At 42.4% G+C, this 19,244-nt stretch overlaps 1 protein-coding gene across 2 annotated transcripts in view; it reads right to left on the reverse strand.

Annotated features, from left to right (window-relative positions):
- LOC148060597 (cysteine-rich motor neuron 1 protein) overlaps positions 1-19,244 on the reverse strand; it is a 63,969-nt gene that overhangs the window by 22,035 nt on the left and 22,690 nt on the right. The window contains exons 1-3 of one of the 2 annotated variants that reach the window (XM_087779884.1): positions 15,512-15,939; positions 9,702-9,863; positions 8,621-8,794 (exon numbers count right to left, since the gene is read on the reverse strand). In XM_087779884.1, the coding sequence (XP_087636010.1) occupies positions 8,621-8,794; positions 9,702-9,863; positions 15,512-15,815 (640 nt within the window). In that variant the 5' untranslated portion in view covers positions 15,816-15,939. Of the gene's footprint in view, positions 1-8,620; positions 8,795-9,701; positions 9,864-15,511; positions 15,940-19,244 lie in introns of those variants that run through there. The other variant, XM_087779885.1, reaches the window with a different exon arrangement.

The raw sequence follows: 19,244 nt of genomic DNA on the forward strand, positions 1-19,244 counted from the left end.
TGAACACAGTCTAGTCAGAGAAGCCACATCATAAAGAGCGTGTCCGTCTCAGGGGCACATGAATGCTGACTTTACTCTGTGTTTGAACTGGCTTTATGTCCAGAAGAAGACCGGCTGCCAAAGTCCTGTCAACCAAGGTTCAACCGACGATTCCGTTTCACCACAAGCAAAAGAGGCACTGAAAAAGCACTTGACTAATTAAGAAAAGGATTTTTTGAATCGCCAAGGTCATTTTAATACACTTGGACAAGGCGATAATGAGGTCCGCGACACAGTAGGTGCCAAGGATAGCTTAAGATGAGACCTGGTGTCAAACCTAAGAGGGCCTTTTCTGACAGATGAAGGTGTAACGAAACATTCAGGATTCCGCTAATGACTAGACCAGGCGAGCAAAGTGCGCTTGTACTGTTGACTCAAGAAACCTGGGAACAGTGGCGCCTGCCACAAAGCTTTCCATTGATAAACTTTGTCCCTGAATGAAGTCATAGAACTGAGAAGTGTTTGTGAAACTACAACGATTTAACGGTTTTTGGCTCCGTTTTTCGACGGCGGCGTTAGGCATACTCCAGGCTTTTGATTGGCCACCGGGTCTTGATGCTCAGTTCGAGAACCGGCTTTGCATATGAAAAACATCGCGCTCCTCAAGAAAGCCGTGGGACGATCGTGCACAACGTTCTGCACTGAAAAACACTCAAGATGCATTGTACGTGGTCCGACAAAGGCTGATTACCCTTTCACTGGCGCTAATGGCTCGGGCGCGAGCACGCTGGGAAAAGCAGCTGGCAGACACACCATTGTTATTCAAATGAGGCAAAATTGTATTTTTCCATTTGCTAAACGCTCCGATTCTTGCCGGCGTTCTCAGCTGGGAGCACAATAAACAAGGAGAAGTCAGAAGCAAATCAATTATGTACAGTCGGAGCGCCATCGCTGAGGAACTGTAATTACCGACTCACAAAACCAACCCCCACATCACAACAGCTCACACAAAGACACAACTTCTGACTTTAGATGTTTGAGCAGGAGGAGGGAATTCATTATTGTTTTCAGAGATTTGAACAGCGTGTTTTTACTGTCTGCCTGGTAGCAAAAGAACTCAAAGTTTCATTTAAAAACAATTGTATCTCCTTATAGAGTTTCATGATCTAGTTGTATTGCTACTGGAAACACAGCTAGCTCCCTCTCCAGTCTAGCCATAACACACAAAAACACCACAAAAAAAAAGCTTTCTTGAAAGCGGAGTGACCGGTGGGCTAACATTGTTCTTTAAATCAATCATTTTATTGATTTAACTGTATGATGTTGTTTTTTTAATACATCGGAAAAACATTCCTTGGCAGAGGTATGTGCCGTTTCAGTGCCTTTTCGTTTTCTTTTATACTAAAACAATGAAAAATAAATTATAAAAGACTATTTTTTTAGTCCTTTATTGATGATGGTGTCGCAGAATTATACTTTATTTTGTCAAAAAGGTATATTATAGATTTTATTTTTTATTAAAAAAAATGTTATTCAACTAGACAAAATAGATGTAGATACATTTTTGCCAATAAAATTTTATTTGATTTCCTTCATTTAATAAATATACTATTTTATATTGTGAATACATTTCTTGCACTTTTTTTTTTGTTATTTAATTGTTATTTGCCCAAAAATGTAATTCTTTATTTGTTGGTCATATTAATTAATTTTGTTCCTCTCAAAAAAGTTTTTTTTAAATCTAACCTGGATAATAATTTATACATGCAATATTTTTACCTTCTTTCCCCATTTTGTCCCGTTCAAACATATTATACACAGAGATAAACAACATTTTTCAACTCCTTATAAACCATTTCATGACGAATTACACTTTCGTTTTGTAGAAACTGTTATTTTTTTTAATCTATGAATAAAACACTCTTACGAAATTCCTTTTTTTATCTGCCAAAAAAAAGCCTGGCGTTAAAACTCTTGAAGGGTTGATTGTGAATAAGTGAAGCGGCTTCATCACCCCAGAATAATGTCTTCGGTAAACAATTCCCCCTCACCTAAGAAAGAAAAACACCTCGGTTGTAAATGAGTTTTTCTTCGCCGAGAGTCGAGGGGGCAACAAGGAGCGCAGTCTTTCTCCAAACCGGAGTGGCCTCGGCCAGGCAGAGGAGGCCGTGTTGACAGGCCGAGTTTACTCATGGAAAAAAGTGCACAATGCGAGTTCTGTCCCAACGACTGACTTTGGAAGCAAGTCAGCAGAGAACAAAGCTTTCTCAGTCCAGCTGCCCTCCACGCTTTTCTGCTCTGTCCTCAGGTCTTACAAAGTTGCTCCACAAAGCGACACGTCACGGCGGCACCGCTAGTCCACTTCATTTACCTGGCGCACTGTGGAAGGAAAAACTTCTTCTGGGAAGACCCCCCCCCCTGACCCCCATCTGCTTACATGCTTGGACTGAATATTTGCCGATGAAAACGTGATCCGATGTCGGGAACAAAAGCTCGGCAGCTGTGAAAGAGCATGTTTGCATGAGGTAATGAGGAGGTCCACGTGTTGGCTGGACGTCCAGCAGTTCGCTATAGAAGTGTGTGTGTACACATTCCTGAGGACACACACCCTTTCCTCGCCGGGTGAGAGTCGGGAACATGTCATCGGGAGTTACGGCGAGCTGCACGTGAACACTGGGATTCTAGCCTAAACATTCGTGCACGGTCTCAGCACCTCATGGATCCAGAGCGGCATCGCACCTTTAGATGTTTGACGAGGAAACAAGTTAGAAGAAGAAAATACACCGATTGCTACAGAAATTTAGTCAAACTGAAGGTTAAGGGACCAAAAAATTGCTTTTATTACCTCCTCAAAATGCAAAAAAATAAATAAATTAGACCCTTTAATTTCTACTTTCTATTTATTTTACTTGTACTAGTTGACTTTTACACAACCAAATTGTTAACTCATCATCTGAATGAAAAGAATGAAAGGGCAGAATGAAAATAAAATGACATCTTCCTAATTTGATATCAACGGTTCAGATTTTAAAGTATCAGAATCAGAAAACTTTTATTGCCGGTGTCGTAAATGCAACACAGGAATTTGTTGTGGTGACAGTTTGGAATATATAAATTAAATAATATGAAGTAAATAAAGAGATATAAAACAAATAATAAATAATAATAATAATGAATAAAATAAAATGCAATAAATTCAAATGAAATACAAGACAATACCAAAAGAAATGGCATATTTTAATGAGGGGAATAAATGGTCAGCAAAGAATGTAAGGAAAATGCAGTTACTTTGTAATTGTATACACTGAAGTCTTTTATCATATAAAAAAAATTCACAACCTTTCTTTCTAAAAATAATTCTGTGCTTGAAATACAACAGTATCTTTAAAAATCCAACGGTAACCAATCATTTTTAAAGAAAAAGTATGAGTTACGTCATCTGTCTCGTATTTTTACATACCAACGATGTTACTCATACTTCTGGCTTTTATTAAAGACTTTCTTGATCATTCAAAACCCTGCAGGAGCCAAGGTCTCAGACATTTTTTGGTGCTTTGTTCTCTTGTTACCACCGCGGAACTGTTTAAATAGAGTGTAAAGTGAAGGAATTTTAAAAAGCTACCAATATAGCTGGAATCATAAAGACACACAGAAGGAAACAAGCACCTAAATGGGTCCAAGAGAGGCCACAGTTTCCTCTGACACCACAAAAAAAAAAACTCCAGGGAGACGTCGTACACCTCAGCCCAGCCAGCAGTGGTTTGGCTCAACCCTCGATGGTCTTGCCACAAGAAGACTGAAGCCAACTTAAGCTTCACACGGTGGACGACGGGAGACGCACAACAGCAACGCCGCGAACGCCGATGAAGCGAGTGTTATTACACGACTAAACGGCTCATTCCGAGTTTTATCGCCGCGTCACATCGCGTTTGTTAGTTCTACGTGATGCCCGCCGCATGACTCACCTAAACAACGTTCATATCAGCGATCGCCACGAGGGGAATTCCTTCAGTCTTATCGTGGAGGGAAAAAATGTAAACCGTCCCGGAGTGGAAGTGACAAACACCAGTCAGAAGCCGTGACGCCTGTGTTTGGAGAAGAAGCCAAACCATCTTCCTTTCATCTGGCTTCATTCCTCGAGCGATTATCACATCCTCCCTGCTCTGACATGAGGGCACTCTGTCTGGCTCTTCTGGTTAGGTCTGGGATGCTTTTAGCCGGATTACATCACTCTCTAATGACCGCACACACAGATATGACAGGAAGATTGGGAGGAAACATGAGCCGAGGAAGAAGAGACCACAACAAAAGGAACACAATGCCAGGAACCATCGGGGAGAGGTCAACGAAACGCATCCGAAGTCAGTCAAATACATCGTGACCACCACTGAATGAGGTCGTTTTTTAAGCCTCTAATCTATCATGTTTTCCCAGAGTAAAAAGAGAACTTTTTTCGTAGGAACTTTGCGTGACAGGAGCTATTTTTGCCTTTACTATTAAAAAAGAATAATAATACATGATGTAGCCAAGATCTCTGCACTGAAAAGTACATTTTCCCCCCAATTCTTTTACCAGCCGTTTCCAAAAAAAGTACCCCATAAGCTACCGCCAGCTCTTCCCAAGGCATTTTAAGAAGACACGGTGCCGCCACAATCTTGGCCAATGATGAGGTCAAAACTTTTACAACGTCAATCTTAACGCCAGGGACAGTGGTGCCCGTATGAGAAGACACCTGGGGTATGTCCAAAATCCTGCACTTCTGCACTTACTCTTAATATTTTGGGTGCAGAAGTTCGTCCCGATGAGCAGTGTGCAAAAATGTTGCGATGGACACTTTACACCCTTAACCGCCACCATCTTAGTTAGCTTAAGGGAAGCTCACTGTCACTGGCGACGCGTATTTGGAGCAGATCCAGGCGTAAATGTCTCATGAAAACCCTAATTTTACCACAAAACAACACAATAAAAGTAAAAAAAGAACAATACATAACTTGATAACTTGTTTCAATTGGCAAAAATCACTGTCAAGTGTCGTCAATAGTGTTCCAACGGCTGGTTGCAATCTGCGTTAAAAAGTAGAAGAAAAAGTAGTCGAGTCATTTCGGGGAAGGGCGTGACATCAGCACTTGAGTTGAAACAGTAATACCCTGTCAAAATGTGTGCACTGCGCAAGTAAGTGAACTGTCTTACAGTGTACTGTGAAGCAGCGCTAAGAGAGGGGTTAGCCACAGCCCTGGTGAAGGTCCCTTGTTTAAGGCTACAACTTATGGTGGCAAAAGGTTAAGTGTTGCAACAGTAGCCCTGAAAATATAAGGTTGTGTGGTTTCTACCACTTGCTTACATAGAGGAATAGACCGTCTGGTCTTTAATGAAATACGTTCCTTTCTTCCTACTGAGAATGAGGATCATCCAAAGCAGGACCACCAGACTGACGGTTGCCCTGATCTTATAGAAGTATTAATTATTATCAGTAGCTTTAATGCTACCTCATTTAAAGTGGTTCAAGTCTCCCGTTTTTCGGCCATTTTTAGTTTCCATCAGTACCCACGTTATAGATCACGATGTGGCTCGTAAAGTGGCATCCCCGACTTCTGACGGTATTGTATTCAGAACAAAAAAACGCAGAGAACGTGGTCCGGCCACCGAGTCCGGCTGCAGAGGAAGCTACTTCCGAAGACAGACAATGGAAAATGTCTGCCGGGACATCCACCCGAGCGAGATAATGATCGCACGCTGACACAAACACAGATGTGTAGAGATGAGGGCTCGCTTTAAAACCTAAACGCCGGCGTCACTACACACCAGAAACACACACAAAAAGGCCAGCCTCGATCTTAATAAAAGGTTGTGTGTGTGTGTGTCTGTGGCAGAGCGAGAGAGAGACTGTGTGTGTTGATAAGTCATAAGCTGCTGAGAAATGTTGTTTACGGTTTTCACTTGTGTAAGTTTAGACTATCATCTGCTAAGCTGGAGATGAGGGAGTTATGAAACTCACAACAAGGCGAGCGCCAACAGACGTTAGCTTGGTGCGCTAGTTGCTGTGATTACAAAGAGTTGAGGAATAAAACTTACCGCACAACAGCTCAATATTGAATCACGTAAACGGATTCGAGACAGTTGCCGTGTGATTTCATAGTCGGAATATTGTTCTTTCGTTACCATAATAATATTGAACAAAGCATGGACCACTTTAGCCTCATTAAGGTGGGACTCGAACCAACAACAACGTTTAATGTCATTTTTTCGCAACAGTTTGTGCCGATGCTTTCAACTCAAAGAATATAAGTTAACAGAACAAAAAATACTTTTGTGACATTATAAGAATTGCAAAAGTTGACAGGACTTTTTGGACCATTCAAAAGTTCGCCATGGTCCAATTTTTGAAAGATTTGATGAAATAGTTTTGTCAAAAAGCCATTCTTAGGATACAACGTTAAAGATAATGTTGGATATTGAAAATAATAAATTATCAATAATATAGAGCTATAGTGCATTCAATACCGTGGGAAAAAATGTACTGAAAAATACATCATTAAATGAAAATCAACTAAAACACAAATAAACAACAGGAATGTGTGTTGTTTTTTTTGGTCTGGAATGGAATTTTCTGGAAAATAATTCTGGGTTGGAAGTAACGGCCTCTTTAGCCTCCAAAGACCCCACTGTTGTAATTGTACTAGTCTTAACGTGTACTCCGTCATCAAAGCCATCGAGAGTAAACTAGTGCTGGTTAGCATAGTAAGAGTTAAACCAAGACGGTCGATGGTTCAACACAACATTGGAGTGTTTATAAAAACTTACTGTACTTACAGTATATAAAAATGTTGTCATCGCAATTGGTCAATTGAAATAACAATTATATACTCATTTTTTATATATATAGCTACATTTTACAAAACAAATCATTTTCAACTATGTAGATTTAATAGATTATTTTAAAATTAAAAAACATGTATTTAGAACTGAAAAAGATCTGAGTTCAAAAAACAAACAAACTTCACAATAGCTTCTGTTGTGTCGCTATTCCAGGACAATGCTCTTGTGTTGACCCTCACTCGAGTCACAACCGTCTCAGATGGATGTTGCTCTGCGAGTCAAAAACAAAAAGGAAAAGCGAGTTTGTGGTTCGCACCCTCGGCTCGGCTGACTATTACTGCAGGGTCAAAAACATCACAGGTCACAGTCACATGCTTCAGGCATAATCTTCGAGCTGCAGTTTTTCTTCCAGGTTTCCTGAGCAAGACTTTGAGTCGTTGAGCAAGAGGAAGATCAACGAGTTCAGCCTCCAAATTACCGGCTCCCTTCGCCAGCAACAATGATTATGAAATTAAACTTCAGAGATGATAACCAGGCTGGTAAGACTTAGTGATGCCGATGATCTCACTACATACACTAAGAGCGACTAGCACTTCATATTTCCATCAAAATTCTGAGGAAACATCTTTTTTTCTTCCCTGCAGACCAACTAATCCTCCTTCACTTCACACTGATTAAAACCATTTTTTATTTATCAACTTAGAACAGAAATACACAAGAAAAGAAAGGAGATATTGCATGTCTTCGCCAAGGAGCTCATTTTACACGAAAATCAAATCAAACCTTCCCAGATTCAATTGTTGAGTTGAACTACCACGGTCTGCATGATTCACCCGTTCCACGTCTGATCGTCAACATTACCAACATACATGTCAATCATATTTTAAACACGATGATACCATACGCTCCCTAGGGAAGGTAATACCTGATCCTCGGCCACAGTACTTGAAAGGTTTGCCCCTACCTAGATGGAGGAATTTTGTTCACTAGTGAGGGAAGTGTGGGGCTTCTACAGTTGGGTCTTGGTAATGAATAAAAATCAGATTCCAAAGGCAGGAGCCCTAACCTCTACGACCCGTGGGCCAAATACAGTTGGAACAAATTGATATGGATATTTAACATTAAGGTCACAGGTACCAGTAAACCTTGTTTATTGTACCTATACCCACATTTCTCCAACAATGAGGGACTTTTAACCTTTTATAATAGAGGGGGACATAAATCACATTTTACCCAGGGAAGAAAATATATATAATACTTTCAATATACTCCATTTTCGTATCACAGACCGTTGTATTGTGGCGACTGGTGGTATGAAATCAGAAGACAAACTCAACCTGAACAACTTCCATGATGTTTTTCCGGACAGCTGACCAATTACAATATCTCAATCACTACAGAATTGTTGAGTCCAATGAGCCGTCACTAAAGTGTGTAGAAAGGCATCATGGGAATTAACGGTTTCGTTGGCACCATAAGTCATGTTGGGGCAGAAATAGTCCCTCTTACCAAGTTCTGCAATTGTGCGAGTCCATTTGTACAATGACACTTTGCTACACATGTACACAGGCCCAATCCAAAAGGATAATTTTAGAACCCATTGTGACCTATGAGTCTAAAAGTTTCCCCACCTTTTCTCAAAGTTGAGATTGAAGAATCAATAAAGAGAAGCAAGTGGAAGTGGCACGAACACCTACATATAAATAGCAAAAAAATGCAGGTGGTTTTAAATTTTTTTTAAATAATTGGCCATCTTAGTTGCTTTGTTTATGCGGTGAACAAGCCAACAGGTTTTTGGACCAACTGTAGGTCATTTGAAAGTTACCTGCGGCGTCCTGGCACTGGCTGCGGTTGATGTAGGCGAAGTGGTGGTGGCAGCTGCGAGACTCGCACACGCAGCCGTCGGCGGTGAGGTTGCACCCGGAGAACATGCAGGCCGGGTCGGAGGGTCCCACATACCTCTCCCCGTTCCCCTCCCGGTGTTCTTGCTTCCGACCCTCTGTGGAAAACCACACACTTTACAGTCACTCGTGAGTCACCTCCGAACGGCACCGCGGCGCGAAGGGAGATCAGCTCACCGGACGAAGCTATTACATGGTGTGTCATCACCAGAATATGAATTAGTCATCTCAGAGACACATCTGCTACGGATTAGCTCCCTCAATAGCATCTTTATTCCCCCTCTTTGTGTGGATTGTGTAGCGTCTCGTTTGACTTTAATTGAAGATGAACAATATTTATATGACCAATTTAATATTGGCTGAAGTTTTTAACTGTGGCAAACTGTTCTTAGGTGTGTTTTTATGGGTGTCTCTCTAGGTTTTTACCATGGTTCATAGCCCGATTAGCCGAAATGGAATAAACCATCCACTGGGAGAATAAGCGAGAAAAATAAAAATGACAGCTTGATAGCTTCGAGCTTTGACATGCACTATTAGAATTCAGTTTATCATGTTTAGAAAATGTCAACAGTATCTGAGAGCAAAGAACCGAGGGAATTTGATTTAAAAGGAAGCTTTCTTTGGAACGAGTTTTAGGGCGTTTATTGAGTTTTAGGTAAAGCGGTGTTTCAGTGTCTTGTATTGTATGTTTCCTACCACCATAGTAGCTAAAACCAAGAGTAACTTATTGTGTTTTACCATGTTATAAAGTGGTACATTTCCAGTTTAAACTGTTTTTTTGTTATTTTCAGTTATTTAAGTGAAAATGAAAAGGGATAAAATCCTTTAACCCTAAAAAAACAAAGCGAAAAACATCAACGTTTAAGTTTTATACCCACTTTACCAAATAATGACAGTAATCAAGGGATGTATTTCAACTTCACTCCTTTTCTACGGAGTACTGGAAGAATCGTATATGGAAGAATGTCTTGTTGAATAAATGAATGAGTTGAAACGATGACTCACCGCTGCCACTGGCCTTAGCGCAGGTTTCCTGGTCGGGGAAGGTGAATGAGCCCAGACACGAGTGCCGGGCGTCGCACACGCATTCACCTTTGACCTTTTCACAGCCGGTCATCAGAGGACAGCGCTCGTCCTCCAGTCCGGCCTCTGGATGCTCCGGGAACGCTGCGCATTGGAAAACAAGAAGCCATTAGAGTTGGAGCCCACGGTTGGGTAATTTTCATCGCAGACTTTGCCAGAAAGTGAGATTTATTCAGGAGAAAGCGGCGAGGCCGGCCAGCTTACACGCTCTGCTGTAACACATTGTCCTGGCATGACTGTTGCTCAAGTGACCAGTGCGATTGTGTGCTGCAAATTCTTCCTCCCTCCTCGTTGTGCCATGCTACTTCAGCCCAGTGGGCTCATTTGTTTGCTTTTGTTTCCCAGCATGGGGCCCTCCCAGGGTTTATACCTCCACTGGCGGCTGGAACGCCTTTTTTTTCTGTACCGGGGCCACTTTGTATCATTAGACACACTGTTGCATAGACGTCGCCGCCCTTAAGGGAAATTTTTGAGAAAAAGACGTAGAATACGAGGAAGCATGAGCGTGAGTGTACCGAAAAGTGTGGGATTAAAAGGGCCCCCACATACCATCAGTGTCTCTTTCACATGTACGCATGAATAAACAAAAGTGCTTATAGAAAATGACGGCAATGGTCCAAGATCCACGACAGCAGAGTAAACAGGATAAGACAAACTGTAACACATGGGTAACCCCATTCCCAAGACGACGGCTCCCGGGATTGGCTGCGTTAACCACTGTGATTGGAGTTTATGAAAACAGTCTGCACTTCGTCTCTCCAAGCAATCCTATCAGAAGCCTCATCGAATCTGATTTACTCCTAGTCAGGGTGGGGGGGGGGGGGGGGTAATAATCTGGGGAAAGGGATCCAAAAATGATGAGAAGGAAATTCATTTTTCACGCCTCAACTTCAGGCTTCTTTTCAATTTCAATTGTTGTTCTCAAAAGGAATCAATTTCTTGGAAACCCACATGGGGAAGGAACACAATAGCAATACGTCTTTACTCTTATCTACATTTGCTAGGAATCAATTTAGTGGGTTTGGACCATAAATGGAAGATAAGACTCGGCATTCAAAAATTAATTTCCTCCCATCTGGTTTCTCTCCGTTCATTTTCCACAAATATAATTGAAAAATATCAAACTAATTCAGGTGTCCACACCTTACCCAAGAATACTATGTAGTATACATAGAGTCCTGTATGTGGTCTTCTGATGCTCTGGCAACTGAACGTAGAAGAAGGCTTGGTGTGTTAGTTATAATGCTGTGTCAAAAAAAAACCTTGCTTGGTCAAGGTTCTTTGGTTATTACGGTCACACATTGGTCAGCAGCGCTCATTTTTTTATAGTTCTGGCAACCAAAAGTTGCTTTTTGTTTACCCAGACAAAAACAAACAACTGTTACACTTGTCAAAAAGTGGCAGTTTTAGCGTTGACGAAAGTATCTATCCAGACATGGGCCAACTCCTTGTCTGGCGACGTCTAGCTCAGAACTGTTGTACAGTCCAAAAGAGAAGCAATGGTTTTTGAGGGAAGTAAGTAAGTAAGTAAGTAATATTTATTTATATAGCGCTTTTCGAGACCAGGGTCACAAAGCGCTTAGACAATCAAAACAATACTCAAAAAAGTACATACTTTAAAGATCAAGATAATACTGAGAACAACACAGGAGTTCGAGAAATTCAAGGAAAAGCCTGAACAAATAGAAACGTCTTAAGGCGTTTCTTAAAGGAGTCAGTAGACTCCATCAAGCGCAAAGAGAGAGGAAGATCGTTCCAAAGCTTAGGAGCAACAGCCTGAAAAGATTTCTCTCCTCTGGTCCTGAGCCGTGTGCGAAGCGAGCCAGAATAATGGACAAGCTAAGATGCCGTAGAATAAAAGTCAAGCAAAAGGAGTTTTTTGTTAATTGACGAGTAGGCGATAAAGGATCGCCGACATTGCACCTCTTCGCGGTTAACATAACATTATCCGCGCCATTAATAGCTCTCCTGGCGAGACAAAACTGAAGCGGTCCATTCTCTAAAACCATAACTTTCCCCCCTTGATTTCCCCCCCCTCGCATTAAAGTGATCCTGACTTCCACATTTTTTCCATCCAGAAGCTTTCCTGTCCCTGGCACACTTTCTGTAGCCCTGTCTGTCCATAGAAGTATTCCGACAAATCCCATTCCATTGAGATAGCCGGTCACTCTGGGACAGCTGACCTCTTGTTGTACGACGGGGCCCTGGCACCACACTCCTGCCCAGGTCCGTGGCCTGATCCCAGGGGGAGTCCTCTGTCAGCCACTCAGACTGCTTGTCTTGGCATCCAGCGGCGGATTGGAGAACCTGACCTCTAGAGGCTCGGTGGCTGATAGCGGGCTAAAAAGGAAGTCTTTGAAATGTCCGATAATAGCAGAGGAAAGGGAGAAGCCGAAGGAGTGAGGTGGACAGTAATCTGGACTCCAAAGTCAAGTAAAAGCAAAACAGACGTACGACTCCTTTTCTTACTTTAACTGGCGCGTCATTAGCTCAACAGTTTACTCACTCTTATAAATACTGAAACTGTGATTTAAAGGCCTATAAAACTTTATTTTGCTCCTGAACTCAAATTATTTCATGACGCATTTGCTTATCAAGACATGTTTTAGTTTAACAGTTTCAGCTTCTGTAGGGCAGCTAAAAAACAAACAAAAAAACAACTATACTAGCACGCCAAGTGGGTCTAAAATACTTGGAACGTTTCATATCAAATATTGACAGCAAAGGGAGTTTTATCATTTAAAACTGAGTATCAAAGTAACTAAAATATGGACTCACATTAGCTTAAATATTGTGATATTTAGTGGTTAAGCCATATTTTATTCTTGCTGTGAATGGGTTATTATCAAGATCACCATCTGGTTTCAGGAATATTCTTAAGTATTTGTCAACGATTTCTGTCAACCAATGGTCCTGCTCTACATCCACTTGAAAGGAGATCCTTAGCCGAGGTATGTGCTCTCTCAGCTGTAAGTCTTTGGAGGGTGTTTTAATAAAAACAATTGCCAAAAAAAAGAACAATCTCAACTGAAACCTCAGACTTACAGCCATTTACATTTGAATCATGTTTTGATAGATTCTAATTCCGGACTACACTGGATTTCCTCCTCAGCACGACGTTGGGCAAGACCTTGGCCCCCCATAAAACACAGAAGCAGGAGATCAGAAAGCGGAAACATTTTTCCTTACTGATTGCCAGTCTAATCACGCTAAGACCCCTCGCAGGTTCAAGGGGGAAATACGGGATCAGTCATCGACAGGCTGCCTACTGTGGCCCCTGAAAACACACCGGGAGGTGTTGATTTACCCCCCTGACTGAACCCTCGGGGATCTTGAGTGTGTGTGAGATCTAAAAAGGTCAGAAAGTCTGCTCCGAGGCTCAAGACCCTGGAGCGAGGATCCAATCAGAAGGAGCCCTCGCTGGACTGCTAAGCTGTTAAGAGAGGAGATGTGCGCCAGACACCAGAATAAACCTGGACGTAAAACACAATCACCTCTCCAGGGATGGCCGACGGGGCTTGACTCGGACCCCCTAAAAGAGATGATGAGAGGGCAGGGTCAGTCACCTTCAATAATCCCTAAACAACCCAGGTCGACAGGTTTAGAGGTGGTCCTCCTTCTGGGAATTGAACCTTTTGCTACCTACATCCAGGGCCGGCGTGAGGAACCCGACACTTGCCACATGTCTTTTAAAGCTCAGAAGGCGACTTAAATAGTGCGTAAAATGAGCACATCCACTTTTTTTTAAAAAACAGTCCCGCTCCACTTGGCAGAGGAACAGTGCAGCATTGTGGATGGAAATCTGCCGGGGAGTTCTGCAATCGTGCCGCCAAATCATTACAGCTCATGAGACCCACAGTGGAGCTGCTGGTGTAAACAATCCAGACCAGGGAGAGACATCCATTTATTAAAAGACAGCTTATTCCAATCATAACCGTTTCGTCATCCCGTATTGTTTTTGTCATATCGTCCCCCCGATTGTCACTGGGAAGGGGCCGAGCGTTGTTGGACCCAATCGGGACCAAAGTGTGACCAAGAGCCAAAAGGTTTTTGTCATGCTTCGCAGCTGAAAGAAGCTTCTAAGGAGGAGAAAGAGGACTTAAGCATGACTCCTCTGCTGGTAGTCCAGAGCCAGGGAGACAAAGAAACTGGCCACACAGGGTCCATCAGTGTACACCCTCATCCCTAAACTCTCCTGACTCATCCCCATCATTTGCTGGTTTTCTTTTTGCTTTCCCTGACTAATGGCCGCCCTGACAGGCCAGAATTAAGACGCAAACTCAACACCTGGTTTTACAAATCCACGAGACACCTCTAGAGGACGAGATGAATACAGGCCAGAACCACCTTTAACAGGAAACGACTCCGACGACCTGACAAATGCCAGAGATACCGATACTGACTGAGGAAGTGTCGCCCCCTGCCAAGAGAATTCAGATCGCTCTTCAGTTGTCAGAAAAAAGTAGCGATGGTCCAATATGATTACGGTCAGTAGGGGGTCTAATGTGGGAGAAAATTGAAGCCTCATGAATCTAAGAGATAAAAATGTAAAAGTCAGATACTTCACAAGTCTCATGTGTTTTGGGGGAACAGGTGTTCAGGTGCTGTAATCATCTGGCAGATAGAATAGAGGCGGGAACAAGATGGACCGACAATTGACATTACATAAGATAAGAAGAACAAATAACAGCGTCATTTAGGAGTCGATAAAGACGTTTTCTATAGCGTTCTTGATCAAACTAGAGCTTTTTTTTACATTTCATAATAACTTGTTTGGCCTTGACTACTTGATAGATAGAATACAGTTTAACACCATTAACCCCAATTTCTACTCGTTTCTGGCTCCCACCTATAGATGGAACAGTGTAACTGCAATGACGTGAAAACATCAAAAACCACCACATGTTAACAAACAAGAAAAGTGATCTTGTTGGCTCGGTTTTCCAATTTCATCTTCTTATCAAACCTTGGAAAGCCCATTAATTTAACCATATAGAAATGAATGCAAACAGCGTCTCAGAACCACTTGTAAGATGAATTACGTCATTCATTCGCATTATGTTTCACAACAGTTATTTCAATGATAACTTGCAGGGGCCACCATTTTTTTTTTTTAAACAAAATCATAATCCATTGCTGAACAAACTGTACATTCATCAAGCAAGTCTATCACTGGAATTCTTTTGGACCTTTAAGGTAATGTTGAAGGTCATTTTATATTAAAAAAAAAATGTATTTCCCTGGTTGAATTAACAGAAGAAGAGCGTACACACGTACATATAATAACTTTATTTCCAGACTAATTGAAATTTCGAAATATTTGCTCGATGGAAGGGCCGCACTTATATTTATATAAGTTTAAATTTTTTTTTGAGTGGTTTAAAAACAGCATCAAGTTTGAACTTCTGGCCACATCTGGCACCTCAAGCCTGGAGTTTGAAACCCTTCAGAATGTATTTAATGTTGTCAACTCTTCTATTTTTTAACATAAATGTACTGGTTTTTAATTAAATTCATAATAAATGTTATGATCATTGAAGCACAAATATTGGTTGGAGCATCAAATGCTTAATAAATACTCATTTAATAACATTTTAAATGAAAATTGCTTTTCAGATAATAAATTCAATCAAAGTGATGACATCTCTAGTGAGACTCGGAGCAGAGCATCTCCTGGAGACACGTGTTCTCAAAACAAAACTCTCGGTCAAAGTCTCCAGCATGTGACCCACCTTTACACACCCCGATCTCGGGCACGATCGCGGCCGCGGTCGCGTTGACGGCCGCGCAGGTGAGCCCCAGGGCGCAGTACCCGTGCGTCCACTGCCGCCCCCCGCACGTCTCCCACTCCAGCCGCGTGCACCGGGGGCAGCACCCGCACGGGTCGCGGGCCAGAGTCCGGCCGCCCTCGCAGGGTCGTCCGAGCGGGGTCTCGCCCGGGCAGGTCCTCTGGGCGCAGGGCGAGCAGTCGTGGGCGGAGAGGGTCCTGAGCAGGAACCAGACGCCGAGCAGGATCAAGGAACACTTGGAGAACATGTTTCCTGTCAGCGCACGAGCCTCATGGATCCGTTAGAAAGTTGATCAGAACTTCTGTCCCGGGTTTTTAGATCCAAAAGGGGTTTTTGAGTGACAGGGGGGTTGAGGTCCAGCTGCGCTGCTGTCAGCGACTCACTGAAGGACCACATTGACTCGCAGTCATATAGAAAGTAGCGTCGCCCCCCCACACCCCTGCAGACGGCTGACCAATCACAGGGCGAGGAGAGGAAGGGCGGGTTCAACCCGCAGCAGCTCCATGTGTTGCGCAATGAAGAGTAAATACAGTCATTTTTAAATGATTATTGTTGATGAATCTTGTTATTATTGTCTTCATTCTTTCATTAAGACTTTTGTTTGTCCATCTTTTCATTTTACAAAACATCTCTCCATCCTTTCTTCGTTGAAGCCAAACGTCCATCCATCAATTTATATACATTCTTCTTCCTTTAAGCAATCTTTTTATTTAACTATCCATCCATCCATCCTTTCTTCCAATAAATCATTCGATCCATGCATCCCTTTTTCTTTTCTTTAAATCCATCCCTTCTAATAAGTTCTTTCCATCTCTCCATCTTCCTTCCTCTCTTTCAAGCCACACATCCTTTCATTCATCCATCTATTTATTTATCCATCCCTCCTTCCATCCTTCAACCCATCCATCTATTATTCTTCTTTCCTTTAACCCATCTATCATCCACCCATCTTTGTTCTTTCCATCTATCCATCTTCCTTCCTCTATTTTAAGCCACACATCCCTTCATCCATCCTTATTTAATCCATTTATTTATTTATCCATCCCTCCTTCCATCCGATCTATCATCCACCTTCTTTGTTCTTTCCATCTCTCCACCTTCCTCTCTTTTAAGCCACACATCCCTTCATCCATCCATCTATTTATTTATCCATCCCTCCTTCCATCCATCTATAATTCTTTTTTCTTTTAACCCATCTATCCATCCACCTTTCTTCAATCTTACCATCTATCAATCTTCCTTTGCTCTCTTTAAGCTGACAATCCTTTCATCCATCCTTCAAACTATCCTTTACTTTCAACGATCTATCGTTCCTTATTCAACCCGTTTGCTTATTAACAAATCCGTCTATACTTCCTTTACCTCAACCAACAATATATGTTTTCCTTTAACCCATCTATCATTCTCTGCCTTAAACCATCTTTCCATCCACCCAACGATCCACACTTCTTTCCATTAACCCATCCATCTTTTTTTCTTAAACCATCTACTCGTCCTCCATTCTTTACTTTAACCCATCCATCATTTTCTCTCCTTTGACCCATCCATTCATAATTGTTTTCTTTCCTTCAAACCATCAATCATTGTTCTTTAACCCTGTCATCCATTTTTCCTTTAACCCATCTTTCCATCTTTCTAATCCTTTAACCCAAACACCCACCCTTTCTTCCTTACCTCCTTTAACTTTCTTACTTACTTACTGTGGCTTCTGGCCCGGTGGTGTCATTCTCTTAGTTCTACCTCCGTGTCGCACCTCCAGCTGTTCTTTGGTGTTCCTCTCTTAGGTTCCCCTGCAGGTTCCTGGCGTGTGATGCTGGTTCTTCTGAGGGTGTGTCCGATCCAGCAGCACTACCTCCGTCGGATCCGTTGGTCGACTGGCTCCTGTCCCGCTTTCCTCCACAGCTTTTCATCGCTGATCTTCTCAAGGCCATCTGATGTTGAAGATACGCCTGAGGCGGGTGTTTAGGAACTTCTGGACCTTCTCGGCTCCGTACAGCAACACAGACTTGACGTTTGAGTTGGAGATCTGCAGCTTAGTGACCATGCAGATATGGTTTGCCAGTCCTTGACTTGTCGTCTTGGTCCATGCCCCCCTGCCTGTCCATCACTACTTCCCATGTAGATGAAGATACTCGACTTCTCTGATGGACTCTCCACCAACTGTGACTGGAGTTTGGGCAGTGGTGTTTACCGTCATCAAATCTGTCTTCTTCAGGTTGATCTTGAGTCCTGCACCTGCAGAGTGAGGTCTTGTTCTGCATCTGGCTGTGGTTGTTCTGAGAGGAGCCGGGTCCACTGTATCCCGTCGTCCCTGCCTGTTGTGGTGGTCTTCATGATCCGGTCGATGAACAGGAGGAACAGAAACGTCGACACCCCTGTCGCACTCCTGTCCTCGCCTCAAAACTCTCGGACATCTGGCCGGCACGTGCAACCCCTGCACGTCATGTCTTGGTAGCTTCTTCCTTCCTTTAAGAACATCAATCCATACGTACCTTCAACCCATCCATCATTCCCTCCTTACCTCCCTTAGGCCATCTATTAATCCATCCATCCAAACCCTCTCAAGTGTGACTCGTGGGGTCAAAACATTTGATTAAACATGTTGTTGTTGCCGCTCGCACTCACCTTCACTTTCACTTCCTCGGAAAAGAAAGACAGGATCGTTTCGGTCGAAAAACATCATCTGCGTTTTAACCTGCTCTGTCGGAGTCACATCAACAAAAACAGCCACAGTTGCAACACTGGCTGATTCCCAAACGTCTCAAATCAAAAAACGGAGCAAGAAAACAAACTAATTGCAAGAAGATGCATCACCACAGCTGCTGCCAGAAGTTGTCTTCATTTCACTGAATTATTGTCTCAACAAGAGCATTGTTTTTCGCCGCAGAGTAAACAACAACAACAACAGCTGCGGGGGTCTCGCAATCACATCCGACCAGCCCTGCGAGCTTGTGTTCGTAGGCGTGGGATTGTGTGCGCAGGTGGCGCTGGCACGGTGAAAGGTCACCTGATGTTTGTTCGACGCCGTGTTTATATGCTTATGTTGTTGGTCGGTGGATGGATTGATGGTGTGTTTATGTGTGTGTGTTTGTGTGTGGTCTCACACTCGCGCACACACACACCCGGGAGGCAGAGAGAGAACAAGCGAAACTAAACTTTTCTTTTGACTTCTGTTTCACATCAGTAAGCTATCATTGTTTTCTGTCACATTGAGGTCATCAGGAGACAAACTTCTCCAGTCACTGGTTTCTCACTATATGGAGGACCATGGGTTCAACTCCAGTCCCTCCTAGACAACAATGCTCTCTTATTTTTCCCACACTCATCTTTTCCTATTCCACCCTTTTTAAGCCGTTTTAAAAGCGGCGTTTTAAGTCGTTTTAAAGGAAATCTGCCTCCAAATGAGTCACTGAAATATATCATTCCTTTAAGAAGTGATGAACTTCTTTCACAAAACACAGAGAAGAAGAAGTTGTTCAAACTCTTTGCTACAGTGGTTTGGGAATCAAATATAAACCCATGGAGAAAAAAATGGAAAAATAAAATAAAAAAATGAAAGTTTCTACAAATCTTTTTGTACGTTTAGAAATTTGTTTCGAAACTGTGTGAATCACTTTCATGAACTTTCAGGAGTTTGTAAATCTGTTTCAGATTATACATTTTTTTTAAAAGTTTG

The sequence above is a fragment of the Callionymus lyra genome, chromosome 18 (genome assembly GCF_982586985.1).
Source record: "Callionymus lyra chromosome 18, fCalLyr1.hap1.1, whole genome shotgun sequence".
NCBI lineage: Eukaryota > Metazoa > Chordata > Actinopteri > Syngnathiformes > Callionymidae > Callionymus > Callionymus lyra.